The sequence below is a fragment of the Epinephelus fuscoguttatus genome, linkage group LG23 (assembly GCF_011397635.1).
Source record: "Epinephelus fuscoguttatus linkage group LG23, E.fuscoguttatus.final_Chr_v1".
In the NCBI taxonomy this organism is placed as follows: Eukaryota; Metazoa; Chordata; class Actinopteri; order Perciformes; family Serranidae; genus Epinephelus; species Epinephelus fuscoguttatus.
The window spans coordinates 25,813,435-25,831,182 of record NC_064774.1 but is presented as its reverse complement, the minus strand read 5'-3'; the positions used below and the strand labels follow the sequence as shown (position 1 = coordinate 25,831,182).

The 17,748-nt window shown below is 40.8% G+C and overlaps 1 protein-coding gene across 2 annotated transcripts in view; it reads right to left on the bottom strand.

Annotated features, from left to right (window-relative positions):
• The window catches only part of sema4f (sema domain, immunoglobulin domain (Ig), transmembrane domain (TM) and short cytoplasmic domain, (semaphorin) 4F), a 63,602-nt gene that overhangs the window by 8,461 nt on the left and 37,393 nt on the right, over positions 1-17,748 (bottom strand). For both annotated transcript variants that reach the window (XM_049569042.1, XM_049569043.1), the window contains exons 2-3: positions 5,780-5,925; positions 4,775-4,834 (exon numbers count right to left, since the gene is read on the bottom strand). In XM_049569042.1, coding sequence (XP_049424999.1) covers positions 4,775-4,834; positions 5,780-5,925 — 206 coding nt within the window. The remainder of the gene's footprint in view (positions 1-4,774; positions 4,835-5,779; positions 5,926-17,748) is intronic.

Sequence of the window (17,748 nt, the reverse complement as noted above, 5' to 3'; positions counted from 1 at the left end):
TTTGTGCCTCTTTGTAGGTCTCATAAGTACCCTAAATAGATGATGTATTTGTTAAAGGGAAATTTCGGTTTATTTCAACCTGTCTCCTATCGTCCTAAATTTGTTTAAAGTGACTAGTGACATAAAAATAATAGTTAGCATGTTAGCCGTTAGCCTAGATACAGCCAGGGCGCATAGTAGCGTCAGACCTGTTAAAACGTTAAGTGAATGGGCATCCCTTCAAGTGCAAAGTTAGTCCACTAAACAAGGTTTTTTTTCCACAAAGACCGCCTCATATCGTTAGGATAAATGTCAGAGAACATATAGAAATCGACATGTAAACGTGTTGTCTTACCTTACCGGTGTGCTGCCATGATTGTTTACAATGTAGCTCTGCTTTCCAAAGCACAGCCGAAATATCGCGAGAACAAGCAGCGATCTCATAGCGTGCCTGAACAAGCAGCAAAAGCTGGAAGGCAGAACCGGACAGTAGCCTGAACGGAGGAGGAGGAGAGAGGCGCAACAGGTAACGTTAGAAGACGAGAGGGGAGGAATGGCTGTCGCAAGGCTGTGTAGCTCTGGAGATTGGTGGTGTACCTGTGAATGCTGTGCCCCAGTGCCCACAGAAGAGGAATGCCTCTGTTGCAAGGAATGGGACCGGTTGCAGCCTTATTTTCAAGGTCTGGATGTGACTGAGGACGAGACACCTCCATCTGGAGTAACATTAGTATCCAGCTGGGCTTTATCTAGAGCTGGCGAGATATATTTCAGCTGCGCTTTGGAAAGCAGAGCTAGAGGGATAAACAAACATGGCAGCACACCGGTAAGGTAAGACAACACGTTTACATGTCGTTTTCTATATGTTCTCTGACATTTATCCTAACGATATGAGGCGGTCTTTGTGGAAAAAAAGCTTGTTTAGTGGACTAACTTTGCACTTGAAGGTATGCCCGTTCACTTACGTTTTAACAGGTCTGATGCTACGGCTGTATCTAGGCTAACGGCTAACATGCTAACTATTATTTCTATGTCACTAGTCACTTGAAACAAATTTATAAACAATAGGAGATGGGTTGAAATAAACTGAAATTTCCCTTTAAGCTGCCCCCTCCTCACGCAAGCACATTCAGTCCACAGTTATTATGGAAAAACAGCCCCATTGTCCCTCCCCAGTTAGTATGAAACCATGACGCAGGCAGTTTTTAGTAAGCTTGTGCGTGTGTGTCTTTGCGTGCCATCTTGGATGAGCTCCAGGCGTGAGTCACCTTAGCCCCAGGGACTTGATCCTCTCTGATGCCCAGATCATGTCACCAAAATCAGCCCCCACCACCCCACCACCATCCTGTCCCGTGAGACGGACAAAAAGCCAGGGAAAGAGGGAGAGAGGAGAGCTCCTACTGGTAACAATGGGATCAGTTTGGGATTAGCGATTTCATTGGTCCAAATTAACCTCATTCATACTAATAGGCTTCATTCACAATCTGGCACGGGGTGAATCGAATGGCTCTATTCTGTTCAATTCTATTCTATCTTATTTTATTCCATGTGAGAGTGTTAGAGATTATAATTAGAACTCATTATGCTTTCTCGTGGTAAAAGCTTCCCTGAGTTTAGAGCTCAGGGTGAAATTAAATGTCCTTGCTTTTAGGTGTTTTGGTGCTAGCTGATGTTTATTTACAGGGAGCAATTCTGCAATAATTACAGAGAATTACAAGTGTGTGTATGTGTGTGTGTTTGGACATTTTGACTGTCTTTTCTTCATCAATTGTACCTCTCGTTCCTCCCTCTCTACTGCAAATGTCCTTCTGCATACAGCGCTCTGTCTCTTTTCCTCTAAAAGGGTTGTTCTTTCTCCACCAGATTTTGCTTTTTCAAGTGGAGCCATCTGTTACCATATCAAGTGATCGTGTCATTACACACCAGGTAGCTCTGTATTTTTATTGTCAAACAAAAGGTGGCTTTTTCTTAAAGCTGCTCTAAGATGTATTTTCCTGTTATTGATGGATCAAATGACTAAGTGTAAAGTGAAAGGTGCTGTTCGCAGTGACAAGCCACCCACCTCTATGTTGGCTTAAAGTGTCTTTCATTTCACAGTTTCGGTTCACACTCACTGCCAGCCACAGCAGTTTTTAGCAGCAAGCACAGATAATTCACAGGACTCTATCTGCCCAACACCAAGCAGCAAACAGACATGGTTAGAGTCTGGGTTTAGGGAGACCAAATTAGAGCTAAAACGAGAGTCAGTATTGGACTCACATTTGTTGGGTGGCCAGAAGAACTCTGAATGAATGCTAATGTTACCCTTTATCTGCTGGATGTGTCACTGTTTGCTAGCACGTTAGCCACAACTTTAAAAGGCAATTATGTGCCACTGGGTGGGTTTAAATGGGGGAAGCTTGCCTTGGAAGTTAAATGTGTTAAGTCTGATACTGTGCGTGTCTTCCTCTTCTGACTTTGACAAAGAATCGTCAAAGTTGGAAAAAAAAATATGCCTCTTCCCCTATATTTTTGTCAGATTAAGAAAAGATAAGATAAGATAGACTTTATTGTCCCAAACAGGAAATTTGTTTTGAGCACATAGTGCGACATAGCTGCATACTGTAGCAGATGCAACCATTGTGTACAATCAAGACACACAGCCTCCTGCCATATAGTACAGCCATAACGCCGATTTGAATAACATGATTGTCCAATCAGGACTACTGGGCGAACTAAATTCATCACCTTTGTCATAACAGGTAGGGCTAAAAGAGTAAAAGCTCCTTAAGGTTGCACTAGCCCAGGAGATAATAATTAAAAGTGCAATAAAAACTGTAGTACAGATAGTGCAAATAAAATACAGTAGTGCAAATATAACTGTCGCAAATAAAAACTGAAGTGCGAGTAAAGATGTACCAAGGTGTGCAACAGGTCAATAGTCACAATAGATGCTTTACAGCACACAGAACCACTTTGTGCAAGCTGATTAAATGCTTTGTGGTATGTAAACACGCATCTTATCAGATCACTTCATTTAGCGTCCACGTAAACAACTCAGTTGGAATCTCTAATCAGAAAAATTTTAATTAGACTGATGAAATATTATCCATATAACTGCAGCTAATGTTGTGTTTACAGCTTGCTGTTCTGGCCCACAGTAGCCAAAAACAAAATCCACTAATGTGGGTTGAAGAATGGAAACAGATTGTAAACACTAGCAGATGAACAAGCTCCTTTCTTTGTTTATGTTGTCACAATGCTGAAAATGGACCCCGAGTGTTCTTATTGATTTTCTGTATGTCGACTTTCACAGTGTCTTTCTATACCTACACCCTGAGACTGCAAAAACAGATCAATCAGTCCGACTCTATTACCCTCATGTAACAATTTATTTGTTGAAAAGCAGCACGAACCTGCGTGTGTTCTGTGACAGGAAATCAACTCTCCAGTCAACGCCAAATAATCATCACTGATGATAGCTGAACAGTTGTTGACACGTGAATTAACTCTGAGCTCAGTGGAACAGTGTTAGGAAACCTTTTTTAGTCTCACATTTATGATGTTTTGTTCTGCCTTATGATCAATGTTGACATTAAACATGCCTGATATCCTGTGTTTAGTGACATCCTGCTGATAGCAGTTGAGCATTGTGTAACTGTGCTAACTTGCCCTGATGTGTCCCTCTGAGTCACACGCACAGACACACACACACACACACACACACACACACACACACATCATGTCTCTCTGGGTCAACGTCAAGGTAGTTTGTTGTTGAGTCTATTTCTTGTCTCCTGCACTGTATCTCTCTCCTGGTCTCATAACAATGCTCCCCATCCTTCCTCGCTCATTCCCGTCTATCATTCTTCCCCTTCCTGTTTCCTCTCCTCTCTCCTTCTCAATGCTCCTGACTCACATGTAATCTTGTAATCAATGTCTTCTCAGAAAAAAAAACACAGCCTTTCTTTTCCCCACCTCTATCAGTCATTTACCTCTCCATCTTTTTACAGTGGAAAGCAGACATTTGAAAATGATAACTGTATAAAATGGGTCAAAACTAATTGCACTCCCTTCTGTTAATACACCGTGCTTCCATTAGCTTTGTTTATCTTTTGGTCTGACCTAAATTGGTGGACCAAAGACATTATTTTGTATCATTATGAGGTCACTAGAGGTCTACATGATGACGCTGAAGCTCTATATCAGCCTAGTATTGCCGGTAAACTGTCAAAACCAGTGAATCAGTAAGACGTTACCCTACAACTATAGTTCCAGTGTACAGTTGGTTTACTGTAAGCAGTGTGGTTGATGTCCTATTGTAGTCACAGCATAATGAGCTGTACAGCTTGAGTTTACTGTACGCTCTATTTAATCAGTTTTCATAGACAGTTACTGGGCATCTGTGACTTCACATACACCACTCATACTCTCTTTCTGTCTACTCACACACACACATATGTGCGCATGCACACACACACTTCTGATGAGGTTTTGGCAGAAGTCCCAGAACTTCCCATCCGATGCCTAACAGCACGGGGTTGTGACACACACACACACATGCACTCACATAAAAATACATGTCCATGGTGGAGCCCAAAATACAGGCCCATAAATATCACACATTTCAAACCTCTGAGGCCACTTGAATCCAATAAATTATACTTAAAATAAGATAGGAATATTACTACAGTAGGGATGATCTGATAGCTTTTACTCTGTCTGAATACTTCTGATCCCTTATCAGATCTATTTAGGTTTAGCTTTCGACAATCTCAGAGAATGGTGTATAAGTAATTTAATATTCAAGTGATCTCACCTCTGTTTTTCCCTTTGCCACACAGGACTTCCTCTTCTCCTCTGGCACATCCCAAACAATCTGAAACAGGTGACAAGATAGACAGAGAGAGCTGTTTAAGTCATTGTCACCTGCTCATCAGTAGTTGATCAGTAGTCAGTGTTTAGACTCATCACAGCAGTAAAATGCATTAATCACCCAGAGAGTCCTAACCTCTGTAAACACTTCTCTGAAATCAGAAAACTGGCCCTGCAAGCACCGCTTAGTGTTTTAAATCTAGCCCCAAAGTCAATATGATTACAAAAAGAAATCCAGATCATTAAAATCTAATCAGTTGCTCTTCGACCCTGGACTGATTTTCACAGAGATGTGCTGCTAATTATTTTTTCATTTCTGTGACAAAGAGGGTCTTCTCCTCTCCCAAACAAATGGACCCAGTGATTTAAACAGATAAAAACACTGAATAAAGCAGCTTCTTGTTACAAATCAGTGTTGCTCCAGTGCAGTTCTGCATGTCATAGACAGGCTGTTGGCTTGCCTCTGCTCATGTGCGCTAACCTTTTTTCTGTATTAACTCAAGGTCCAGATGTTCAGGGGGCTTTTACCAGGAGCTAAGTCATCCACAGAGATCTCTTCCACTCCAAAACAAATGGATCAGATTGTTAAAACCGGTAAAACCCTTTTTTTTCCCAGAGGCTGTTCATCACGGAGGGAGTGCTAACTACAGAGGCCAAAGCAAAAACACAAAAACATGAATGGTCCTGTCTTGAGCCAGTGTTTGGCTTCTCTGTTTTGTGTGACTGTAGAAACATAGTGGCGTAACATGGCAATATTCGTGGACAAGGACCCCGTCCCTATGTGGATGTAAAGGGCTTATTTTAAGGCAACTGACATGTACATGTAACAGGTGATTACACACTAAAGAAAACACAAAGGACCTTTAAGTCTGTCTTCATTTAATGGTGTTAGGAAGGCTAATCTCTTATATTATTTTGTTTAGGCTGAATTTATTTTCCTTCTTCCTACCTTTTGTGGTTTTTGTTTCAGGTTGTTGGTGTTGACAGCCAGTATGGCATCCCTGGCACCCAGGAACAACATGCCTGATGAATTGTCCAGTAGGAGGGTGCTAAAGTTGGCCACACCCTGAAGCTCACCCAGATGGAGAACGTTGTCTGTGGACCAAAAAAAAAAAAAAAAAAAACAGAGAAGGGTGAGATTTTCAACATTCAAGAGAAGTTAGTGCTGCTGTCAATCATCCCACAACGATTCACAAAGATGCACTCAGGGGGCTGGAGGCATCTGAGGTTTACAGGAAACTGATATAAACATGATTAGTGCCTGCTTTAGCCATGTAAATGTAACAATAATAGTCGATCAGACGAGATAATTCAAAGACCATATTCCCAGAAAGAGGTTTAAAGAGATAAAGAGATGAGGGATGAGAGATGGGAATAACCCTTGTTTCACCCTGTCCTCTCACACAATCAGAGCTACAGATTAACTCCTTTAATCCCCCTCGGTCTAAGTCTTTACTTTTCGCTCTGAGTTTTGTGACTTTTTTCGCTTTATCTCTCTTAACCATCACATTCACGACACACACCAACTCTGAACATTTTTTTGAGTCTCTTTCTATTTGCCTCAGTTTTAATGTTTAAATTAATATTGATTCAGAATCAGATCCACTGCTGAGCAGAAACTCAATAAACTGAATCATGCATAATCATGATATATAATAAATAATGCATTCATCTTTTACATAATACATGATGCTTAATCTCAGCTATATTTGTCTTTTTATCCCAAATCTATCGCATGAATCCAATCCCCAAAGCTTTTGTGTTCCAGCTCTCTTCGTCCTACTCGATCCTACTCCATCATTCACTACAGAACAAAGCATATCAATGTATGTGTGTAAGTGCTCATGTCCCAGCTGCTGGGAGGAACGAGCACAGCTGCGCACTGAACATCTTTGGAGTGTGTGTTTGTGTGTACATGGGCTACTTCTGTGAGTGTGTGTGTGTTAAGGATTTAGCAGTTATTTTGAAGTCCTACGATGCTGACCTTTGTTGACCTTCATGAAAAAAAGGCCACAAGTGTTCAGAGAAAAAACAGAAAGCTCCCAAAATGGAACAAGTGATTGATTCCCAAGTCTTACCACATCGCAATCAAACACACACACACATACACACCACCTCAGCACACACTACAAAGACAGAAACTCATTGCGCCTCAGATTAAGTCATCAGGGGATACATTAAAGACTAATGCTAATGAATAAAGCCTGTGATGTTAATTTAAACTCAAACAAACCGACATGAGACAAAAGAATATATTACATATTACTAATAACACATCACTCAGTGTATTTGCACAATCAAACACTTAATGGAACATGACTAATGACAAAAACAAAGCCCACACCCGTTGGTGCAAACGCAAATAGTTTCGGACTCACAATTTAATATAAGATACTGTGTCAATCATCAGTTCCACATGAGGAAACATTCATATGTATTTGATGTCAACCTATCAAAGCATGTGGCTGGTGAAGAAAGGCCATCGTGTCAGATGTTGGCCTTTCTTCACCAGCCACAAAGTCTAGAGCTATCCAATAATCGGCTGGGCCTATATAAGCTTCTCGCAGATATATACTATATGTTTAAACTGTATGTGTCAGTGCATATGCAAATAGACGGAAAGTAATAAATAGGAATCAGAATAAAGAAATGTCAGCACAGAAATGACAATGCCAGTAGTATACTGTAGGTTGTCCATGAAGATCACTGACAAGCTTATTTTTCAACCATAAAATGTCCAACTCACTACACATATTGGGCCACAAGTCTTTAATGGCCATAGTTTAAGGGATCCTTATTAAAACCGTGTGCTTATGTAAAGGGAAAAAAAAGAGACAATGCACACACAGAGTCCACACAGAGGCCAATATATTGTTGGTATTAGCCTCAAAAACACTGTTTAGATTATGTCTCAATGCAGAAAAGTCAATGATCAGTCATTTAAAACCCAATTCTTAGCTTGATGATCACCTGCTGTAACAATTTTGTAAGAACAGGCTGTACCTTCCTCACAGCTTAACTACTTGGATGGTAATACGTGATAGACTTAAACATGTACATTTTGATTATGTTCTAAGCTAGACTAATTTTAGAGTTTTGAGCGTGAGCAACGGGAAATGGATACAGTCAGACAGGCAGCCCCTGGTTTCAAAAGCTACAGTATGGAAGCATTTTGGCTTCTGTCAAGTTGAAGGGAAAAAGAACCTTGACCTAATTATGGATAATTACAAATAAGCTATGTTTTAAAACCAGCAAGTAGGCACACAGTGAGCAAAAAGTTACGCTGCTTGATCAGCTCACTGTTTATTAGGAGTGCATCCCTGCAACTTGGTTGTCAGAAATTAATAATCAAAACTTGTATGTTTTGTTGCATAAGAAGTCTTAATTTGTAAGAAGGGCACTGTGGGAGAAAGGGAGAAGAAAGTAGAGAACAAAAAACACTTGTGGACACACCCTGCATTATTCTGGTGAGGAGGTGTAACACATTAATAGAGGAGCGTGTTCAACAGCAAAACAGAAGAGAGCAGAAGTTTGATATGAGTACAAAAAAAATGAGAACTTTTGTTTATTCACCTTCGTCGAGATAGTTGCTAAAAGGAAGACAGGAATTACAATTAGAACTTGATTCCCAAAATACATAAAGGCAAATATCCTTTGAGGAGCATGATCCCTAATTCGGCAGCTGTCAACTAACAGCACAAAAAACAATCATCCTCTGTTCCTGTTATGGTGGATGGGACTCAAAATACCATGTCAGAATATTGTGATAAATGGTGCTTGCCATTGACATGGTTTTTTAAAGCCTGTGTTGTTCTGTGCAGTGAAAAAAAAAGACCTCAACACGCTGACATCTGCCTGTAACTGAATCACAGACATTTTTCTCTCCCCCTGCCTCCATCCAGACTCCCTCATCCAGTCAGTCTGTGTCTGTTTCCCGTAACATTTCACATGAATGTCATTTCTCATTCACTAAGGAGCCATCTGTTCGCCTACAAGCCTCCAGGCAGTCAAATAGCGAGCCGCGTTCTGATTTGCTCGCTGAGGGCCTGCACTTCCTGAAAATCAGCCAATGTGAGGAAGGAGATGGCAGTCTGTCAAAGCAGACGAGTATGACAGACAGAAGCACGCACACACACGTGTTTAACTGTTCCTCAAATACAACAAAGCTGCTCATATAATGTGTGAAGTTTTTTTCCGCGTTGCCCTTAATTAAAAGTTTCTGTGGTGTCCTTCTTCTACTTTTACACCCAGAGCTAATAAAATAAACACTTCTCTCCTCAATCTGTCAATCAAAGCCGACTTCAAATGAAGGATGAAGGAGATGAGAAGCGAGGCAACAAAACATTAGAGACCTCTCAGTCTCATTCTCTCCGTCTTCTTCTCTCCATACTTTTGTCGCTTCTCTTCATCTGCTCTGTCATCCATCCATTCTTTCATCACCCTGCAGCCTCACATCGCCGTCAGACATCACTTCTTCAAACTCACTTTACAGCTTTCTTTCTGCTGGTCTTTGCATACACACACACACACACACACACACACACACACACACACACACACACACACAGAGCAAAGCAGACATGAGTGTTAGTGACACAGGCCAAAGGCAAGGTCTGGAGAGTTGTCCTTGTAAACTGGTCCTCACTGGCTGTGTAGGACATAGCCACACACACATATGTGCAGACACACACACACACACACACACACACACACACACACACACACACACACACACACACGCACACACACGCACACGATGCCACCACCTGCTGTGCACCCTAATGTAGAGAGATGATTCCTAGAGCTACACCATCTGCCCTTTTCGCACACAGCCGCACACACACCTCTAACCCTACACATCCAGCAGCCACACACAAAAAAAGGCCTGACACATGCCTCGGAAAGAAATACATCATGCAATTTCATGTTTTTCAGCTCTTTTATCTTCACGATGACATACGTAGCTGTTTGTTCGAAGCACTTTATGAATAAATTTGATTTGACGGGTGTCACAAGGGAAGAGAGACACGATGCTCTGCAGGTTGGGTAAACGCCTCCTCTTTGACAGCAGGGGCCCCGCAGCTCACCACATATCAAATATCGCCTCCTGCCTGTGTGTCTTTGTGGCGCACACATACAGAACCCATTCATGTGTGATGTGTGTACGCGCAGATGTGCGTTATCAAAAGGACACATGCTACAAGAAAAAAGAGGAGGCCAGTTTTTAAAATCTATGTGCTGTGCTATAGAAAAATATGCTTTTTGTCTCAGGTATAACCATCATGGGATGGAAAGTGATAAGATTTTATTGATACCAACGCCATTATCGACTGTGATTCTTTATTGATTCCCTTGTTGATACCTCACCAATTTTCTGTGCTGGGAAAAAATCAGTTGGGTAAAGCCCTAAGATTAGCAGTGCTAATCTTAGACATTAAAGCAGCAATGTTATTCATGAAATAAATCCACGCTTTGGACAGTTTCTTCCTCTCCACCATGATTACTTGCTGCAAGTTTCCAGCAGCACTTTAATTTTGATACGATGACCTTGTTTGCAAACCACTGCTAATTCACATATTCAGCAGATCAAGACATTAGCATTCATATGGAGTTATGTTCCACCTGGTGAATGCCCAAAACTCACTCTCGTTTGAGCTCTGTTTTGTTCTCTACAACATAGTTTGAGGGCCACACTGAGGAAAAAAAAAGATTTCGAGAATTAAGTAAAAACATTACGACAATAAAGTCGTAATTTTGAGAGAAAAAAATTCACAGTAATACCGAATAAAGCCGCAATTTTACGGTGGCTAAACAAGAAGTTCACGAGAGCACTAAAATCTTTACATGCCAAAAAATTAACCAGTAAATCAAAATTGTGGCCTGAAAGATGCTTAAAAGCTCTGTAAAGCTGAGAGGGAATGGCAGGTTTGGGCAATAATTTTGTCTCATTCGTCACTTCACATTACAGATTCTTTTGATCCATTTTTAATATGAGAATATTGATTAGTGCAGCTTCATGAAACTGAAGCCAGGTGTTGCTATGTAAAAGAACATCCCACACAGACCCCAGCTGTAATCCCTGGATGAATAAACATCAAAAATAGAGCAGAGGTTATTAGAGTGCTTTGTAAATGCCCTGACATAACACAGATATGACTAGAGATAATAGACAATAGATAAAATGCAGAATTTTAACAGGAGATGAGGATGATGTGTCTAGAAAACTTGGTGACCTCATACATGCTGAGAAAAAAAAAAATCACACCCAGGGTATGATTTTAAAAAGCGACTGGTGTGAGTATAAATGAATAAGTAGTCCTAAAATACAAAATCCTCTCCCCTGCCATGAATCATTCATTCATTATACATTAAACATGACCAAGAGGCAGCCAGGGAGAGAGACCAACAGAGTCTCTCGGTGTGTGTGGTGCGGTGTGTGTGTGTGTGAGTGTGTGGTGTGTCCATTAAGGGTTTAATAAACTGGCTTTTGCTCTGGGGGGACCAACCCTGGCTGCAGGGCATTGTGGGATGGGACCAACCAGGAAGTGATAAATTATACACCTCCCTCCTCCATGTGTCAATCAAAACTGACGGGATGGAGAGAAGAGATGCAGAGAGGTGCAGACACACATGCTCCTGCCCCCACAGCCTCTTAACACACACACACACTCTCAGGCCCTGCAGTGAGACAGGACACAGCTGCATGATCAACACAGTCCCACACTCTCCTGAAACACACATTTATAGCACTATCATCCACTCAGCTCAATGCCATTCTCCAGCTGCTGTTTCCTCTGAATTGTTTGCAGCAGTCAGACTCCACAGGTTAAAGGAATACACCAGCTTTTGGCAGATTGTCCCATTAGACAGCATACCCATCAGCGGGGTCCCCTGCTCTACGCTAACACTTCAGCATGCATTATGGTGAGTGATAGCAGACAAGTAGCATCACCCAAAGTGAGACAACCCTCCTGCACTCATACACAGCTGTGGTGTTTGAAATAGAGCAGAAATAATAATAACTGTAGTCAAGGCGGATTTTACCAAGTTTTTTTCATAGTATTTTAGATAAACATGCATACATTGTTCCCCTGTGTAATTATTTTATACTTTGAGTATCATATTTCATAAAAATTATACCATTATATTATATTATAACAAAGCCATACTCCATTACGAGAAACAATAATTAAACCTCGCTGAACACAGGTCTACCGCTGCCTCCATCTGTTTGTGTTACTGGGTGACAAAAGGGTACGTTCATATTCACCAAAGTCAGACAATAACAGAAACCGACTGAGGCAGCGGTAGACCTGAAACTTTACTTGTTCAGCAAGCTACTTACTATTTTTGTCAGTGGAGTCTGGTGGCTTTGGTGAGAGCATAGATGGAGAACTGAACCATTAATGGCTTCCCCATCACAAAGGGCTGTCTGCGGCAAGGTGAAGCAGTTAACCTATTCTCATTACAGTCTATTTAAACGGTTATTGATTTTTTAGGTGGCTACATTACATGATGTTGCTGACCCATCCACAGCAGCACATTACTTTGCTTCCATGGCAGTACTCCTCCCTGATTCTCCAAAGTGGGGCTGTGCTGAACACCATCTTCTGTAGATAATACACTGACAATGGTTAAGTACCTCATAGAACTTTAAAAAATTCTGAAATATCCCTATCTATCTATTAACAGTAGCTTAATTTGAATATAATTCACAACAAGAAAAACACTAAGTCTGTTCCAGCATCTAGACAATGAAAACAGTTACTGAGATTGTGTGTGTGTGTGTGTGTGTGTGTGTGTGTGTGTGTGTGTGTGTGTGTGTGTAATGTTTGGTTAACCCCTTCGTATTGTTCCTAAGTGGTTCATTGTCTTTGCTTTGATTGATGACAGAAGTCAGCTATTCAGGCACATCCTGTCTCAAGAGCTGTTTCTAGAGTGAGTTAAAGTAAGAGGGAGAGGGAGGCAGAGTTCTGAATGTGAATTGGAAATCCAAAAATAAAGATAAACAGCTTGTCCTGCATCTGCTGTTTGGACCAAATATCATTCCTTCAGACGTCTTTTTTAACCTTGGTTTAACAAACATCACATAGTCTCATTTGTGTGACAGAGATCAAGAGAGAGTGAGTAAAAAGAGAAAGACAAGCCTCCTGTTGTAGTGGTCACGGTCAATTTCAGCCTTTTTCAATCGATACAAAAGCCTCAAAGCATCAAAGATGCATGTTCGTTAGATCTACAGAGAGACTGGTCACCATCTACCTCCTGTTTACATCAGTCACTACATGCCAATGCAGCTGAATGCCACAAAGGCATAACATCTGTGTGCGATGTTTTCATGTAAGGACACACTTGAAAAGTTATTTTCACTGAAGTGTATGCAGCTGTGGTTTGGTTCATTTATGTGTAATCATGCCGCAGTGAGCATACAAAGAGACATGTAAAAGCGATCATGTCTCAGTAGGAGCAGCATTAGACCATAAGGATCCACCAATGTCACAGCTAAATTATAAACTCTATAGTGTAATATAACAAATACAAAAGAACCTTTAAGAACAACAAGGTCACTCCTAACTCACAGCTTACAGAGTCATGTGGCAAGGTCCCTCTAACAGCTTATTTTTCCATTCAGTTAGATGCTTTACAGCCACAGTAAGGGAGTGCCTGTGTGCAGGCGTGTCTGCAAATTTCATCAAGTCAAATATAATAGTTTGTAAAAACCTTTCATGGTCACTTTAATAAAATATAAAACCAATTTCGCCCCTGAAATGAACGACTAAATGAAAAACCAGTTTGTCCTACCACAGCTAAGTGTCAGAGTGTTCGTGACTGAGTAGATTTCTCATTAGAAAACCAGTGTACTGAGAAACAACACAGTTTCTAGGACCTTTTAAAGGGAATCAAGGGGCCTGAGAGTTTAACAACCCTGATGATGTAAATTATTAAATTCAAAACCTTTTAGGACTGTTTGAAGATGTGTTGGAAATGCTGGTACATTGGTGATAAAGTTTTATTCAATCAAAAACAAATCATGGCACTTAAAGGTGAAATTGTCTGATAAAACATCTTTTATAAACTGTTAATAATTGGTAATATAATCAGTTTGCTAAATAGATCCATCAGAACCCATTAATAAGAGCCAGTTTTGTGTTGCCAGGTTGTGAAAGATCGCCTTGGCAGATGCTTATACCCTCTATTTGGTAATGACACAGTCCTTTAATAGATGGTTGCTTTGTCTTAACCTTGTAAATATAAAAATTGTAAGGATTTTGGTCCACTGCAGTGGTTCCTGCTGATAAATTTGAGAAGCTAAAAAGACAAACCAAGTGTGGAGGAGGATAAACACAAGCCAGATGGCTTTTCCACTGCCTGGCAACCTCAAAGCAGTTCTTATTAATGGCTTATAGCTGATGTGTAAAATATAAATAAATGGTTTATTAAGCATTGATAAAGCCTTTAGCTACAACTCATAAACCTTTAATTAAAGTAAAAGTAATTAAAGTGAGTAAGTAGAGAGTGGTACATACTTTGTAGTGCATATGTGGCCTTCCTCCTCTCTGCTCAGAGGTGAAGACATCAAAAACACCAAATGACCCTGACACATAACCCTGGCCTCTCCTTTAGGGTTGTGCTTCAATTTGAGCAGGAACACACACACACACACACACACACACACACAGACACAGAAAATGTCCTGAGGGAAGTGGAGTATTACTAAGAAAAAAAAAAACAGGTTGAGAGATTTAAAAAGGGGAGGACTGGAGGAGGGAAATAAGGCATCGGAAAGTAAATGATACAAGGACACAGGGAGAGGCAGCAGCAAAGATGAAGGAGAGCAGGTTTGTAGGGAGGAGGAGGGGAAGGAGGAGGAGGTCCAAGGTTACAGCAGCTGATTGCTCACTTCATCACTTAATGCTCCACTACTCTTCCTCTTCTTTCCTTTTTTTCATTCCATTTCCTCCTGGAGTGTTTATGTTTGGACGAATCTAACATAGTGACAACAACGATACAGAAAAACTAATTCCTTTGTGTGAATCCACATTGCTATACTTCAAATTCTCTCACCCCCTCCTCCCAGTTTGCAGCCTCCCACTACCTCTTCCATTTCCCAATTTCTCTCCCACCTTCCTCCTCTCTGTCTCTCCCTCTCTCTCTCGCTGGCTCTGGGTGATAAGCAGTAGCACTACTAATCAGGCTTGCCCTAAATTCGCCCATGCCCTGCAGGATTAGCATGTGCATGTGCTGAGTGTGTGAGCGGTGTGTGTATGTGTGTGTCGGTTTGGAAGCCAATGCCTGCAGCATCCACCAGCCCTCACACATGAAGTGTGTGTGCATAAAGCCCAGTGTGTGTGAGAGAGTTTCTGTATGAATGAGTCATTGAATCAACACAATCCTGTTATTTGTATCTTACTGTAAGTGCGACTGTACTGCGAGATGTGATAAAGTCATCCCGCTGCATGATATAAATAGCAGCATATTATCCTACACAATCATGAATCTTTTAATATTAAGGAGCTTTTAAAAGGGAGGAAGAGGAGGAGGCAGGACGGATGAATGGAGATACATTAAATACATCTATATATATATTCAGTTTATCCACAGTATTGACCTCTAAAAGCTAGTGTTGCCTAAAATTTAGTGTTGAATGAATCAATACGCTGGGGGAAAAAGTCCGGTATGAAACCTGAATTGTTTTAATCATAATGAAATTTTACTTTAATTAAGAAAACGTGTTTTTATTTTACATAACTACCATTAAATCTGTCTGGAAACTTTAACACTGTGTAACACAGTAGCATCTTTCACACAAAGGCACACCTGTCTGCCTGTGTTTAGGTTCTGGCCGGTAGATTCAGACTAAACAGTGAGACAATCTGTGTCTCTTTAAAGCCAAACAGAGCAGAAGCAGCCATAACATCTGTTACACTGGAACAGTTGTTCTGAACTTTTTGTACCTTGTGAACCCTTAATATGAGGTAATAACTACTTGTAAACCCACTTCACAGACTGTGGGTTTCGGTAGGGACGCAAAAAGTCATAGCAAATAAAGAACAGAAACGTATTTTTGTTTCACTCTGATTCCATTAATCAACTTGTGACATCTCTGATTCATCTTACCTAACACTTTTGAGCCACAGGGAAGTATAATAGTTTCTCTTCCACCTACAACTCTGTATACAACACTTGAATGAGTGATACAATACATAATATTTTGCATTAGTTCCCACAAGTTTATTTCTGTATATTTCCTGTGCTCTGGTGATGACAGTGTGTCTACATGGTTAGTAATAATATAATTCAGCTGGATGAGGTCATTGTTGGCAGGAATGTGCCTAACAATGAATTTCCCTGGCGTTAAAATGGAAATTTAAACTTAGACTAGTCGAATAGTCTTAAAGAAAGTAAACAATCAGATAATAGTAGAGGTGTAACAGTACATCGATCTGGATTGATATATTGATTCAGTGATCAGAGAACCAATATTATGTGGGTGATAGCATGAATTCATATTGCCCTCCTTTAGGATATGCCCTTATTTTAAAATTCTCATGGCACGTCTGTGTCACCATTTCCATCCAAGCTCGCCTCCTTCTGAAACATTCAAACTTTGCAAGTGGCCCAGCACCAGGCAGATAATGGTAAGCAGGCCCCTTAATTTAATTGATCAAAATTGCACCTGGACAGACTGCGATGTAAGCAAATATTGCATCATTGTCAAAAATAATCAATATAATATTGTATTGTGATAAAACTTTTGATTTACAACCATAGAAAACAGTCAAATTGGGCACAACTGAATCTATACAGTTCAATATTGTCCAAAAAATATTGCATACATTATAAGAGCAATTTGAAATCATTGATCACTATGAACACTGCACATTAACAACAACTCACTACATAAAAGTTACAAATAGCATTTATTTCGTATCTGACGTCCTGACTCATCTTTCTTCAAAAACACACACTAATGCCATAGCTCTCATGCATGAGTGTGCAAATTGACACACAAACATAACATCCTGGCTTGCCAGGAACTCCCATGCGCCCAAAAGCACCTCTCTCATTCAGCATAACAAGAAGACATGCAGCCAATGCAAGTGTGTGTGAGACTCGGACAACCTACGTGCATTGAATATCCATGGATAACATGTGATCCATTGAATCTGTGAGTGCACGTTTGTTTGTGTTTGTATGGGTATAAGACAGAGAGAGAGAGAGAGAGAGAGAGAGAGAGAGAGAGAGGGAGGGATTGCATGCTGATCCTAATAATAAGCATCTTAATAATAAGTTTAACCCACTAGTAATTCTGGTAGCATTTAATCGTCTCAGTGACTAATCACACATATCCCTAATTGTCAGCAGCATCCGTGTGCTGGAGTGCAAAACACTGTATCTCTTTCAGCTCTAGGGCTGCTTTCCTGTAGCTGAGCCTGACCTTTGACCTCCCTGTGGAGGGATAAATAAAGGACAGAATTTCTCTGCAGGGATCAATCACGCAGGTAGTGTTCAAAGTGCTGAAAGCTTTAAAAGATGTGCACAACATCAAACTCACTTCCCCAGGGAATTTAGGAAAAAGATTGTATCCCTTCTGATTGAATGACCACACAGCTTCTGTTCTGTGTTCACTTGCAATACTGCTGCTACAGATGTTTCCCCCTGGGTGCAGCATTAACAACAGGAGGCTGAGCAAAAAGGGGAAAGAAACAGAGAGTTAAACGGGTAAACAGCATGAGAGAGAGGTATCCGGGCAAAAACCAAATGGCATGAGATTAACTCACTTGTGCCAACACCACAGGGACCCTCAAGCACACACACACACACACACAGACATGCATCCATGCACACACACACAGATGTTTTTCACCTGATGTGTTTGGCGGGTGGCTGCTCTAAATTGTGGGTTTCAGTTTGTGCTCG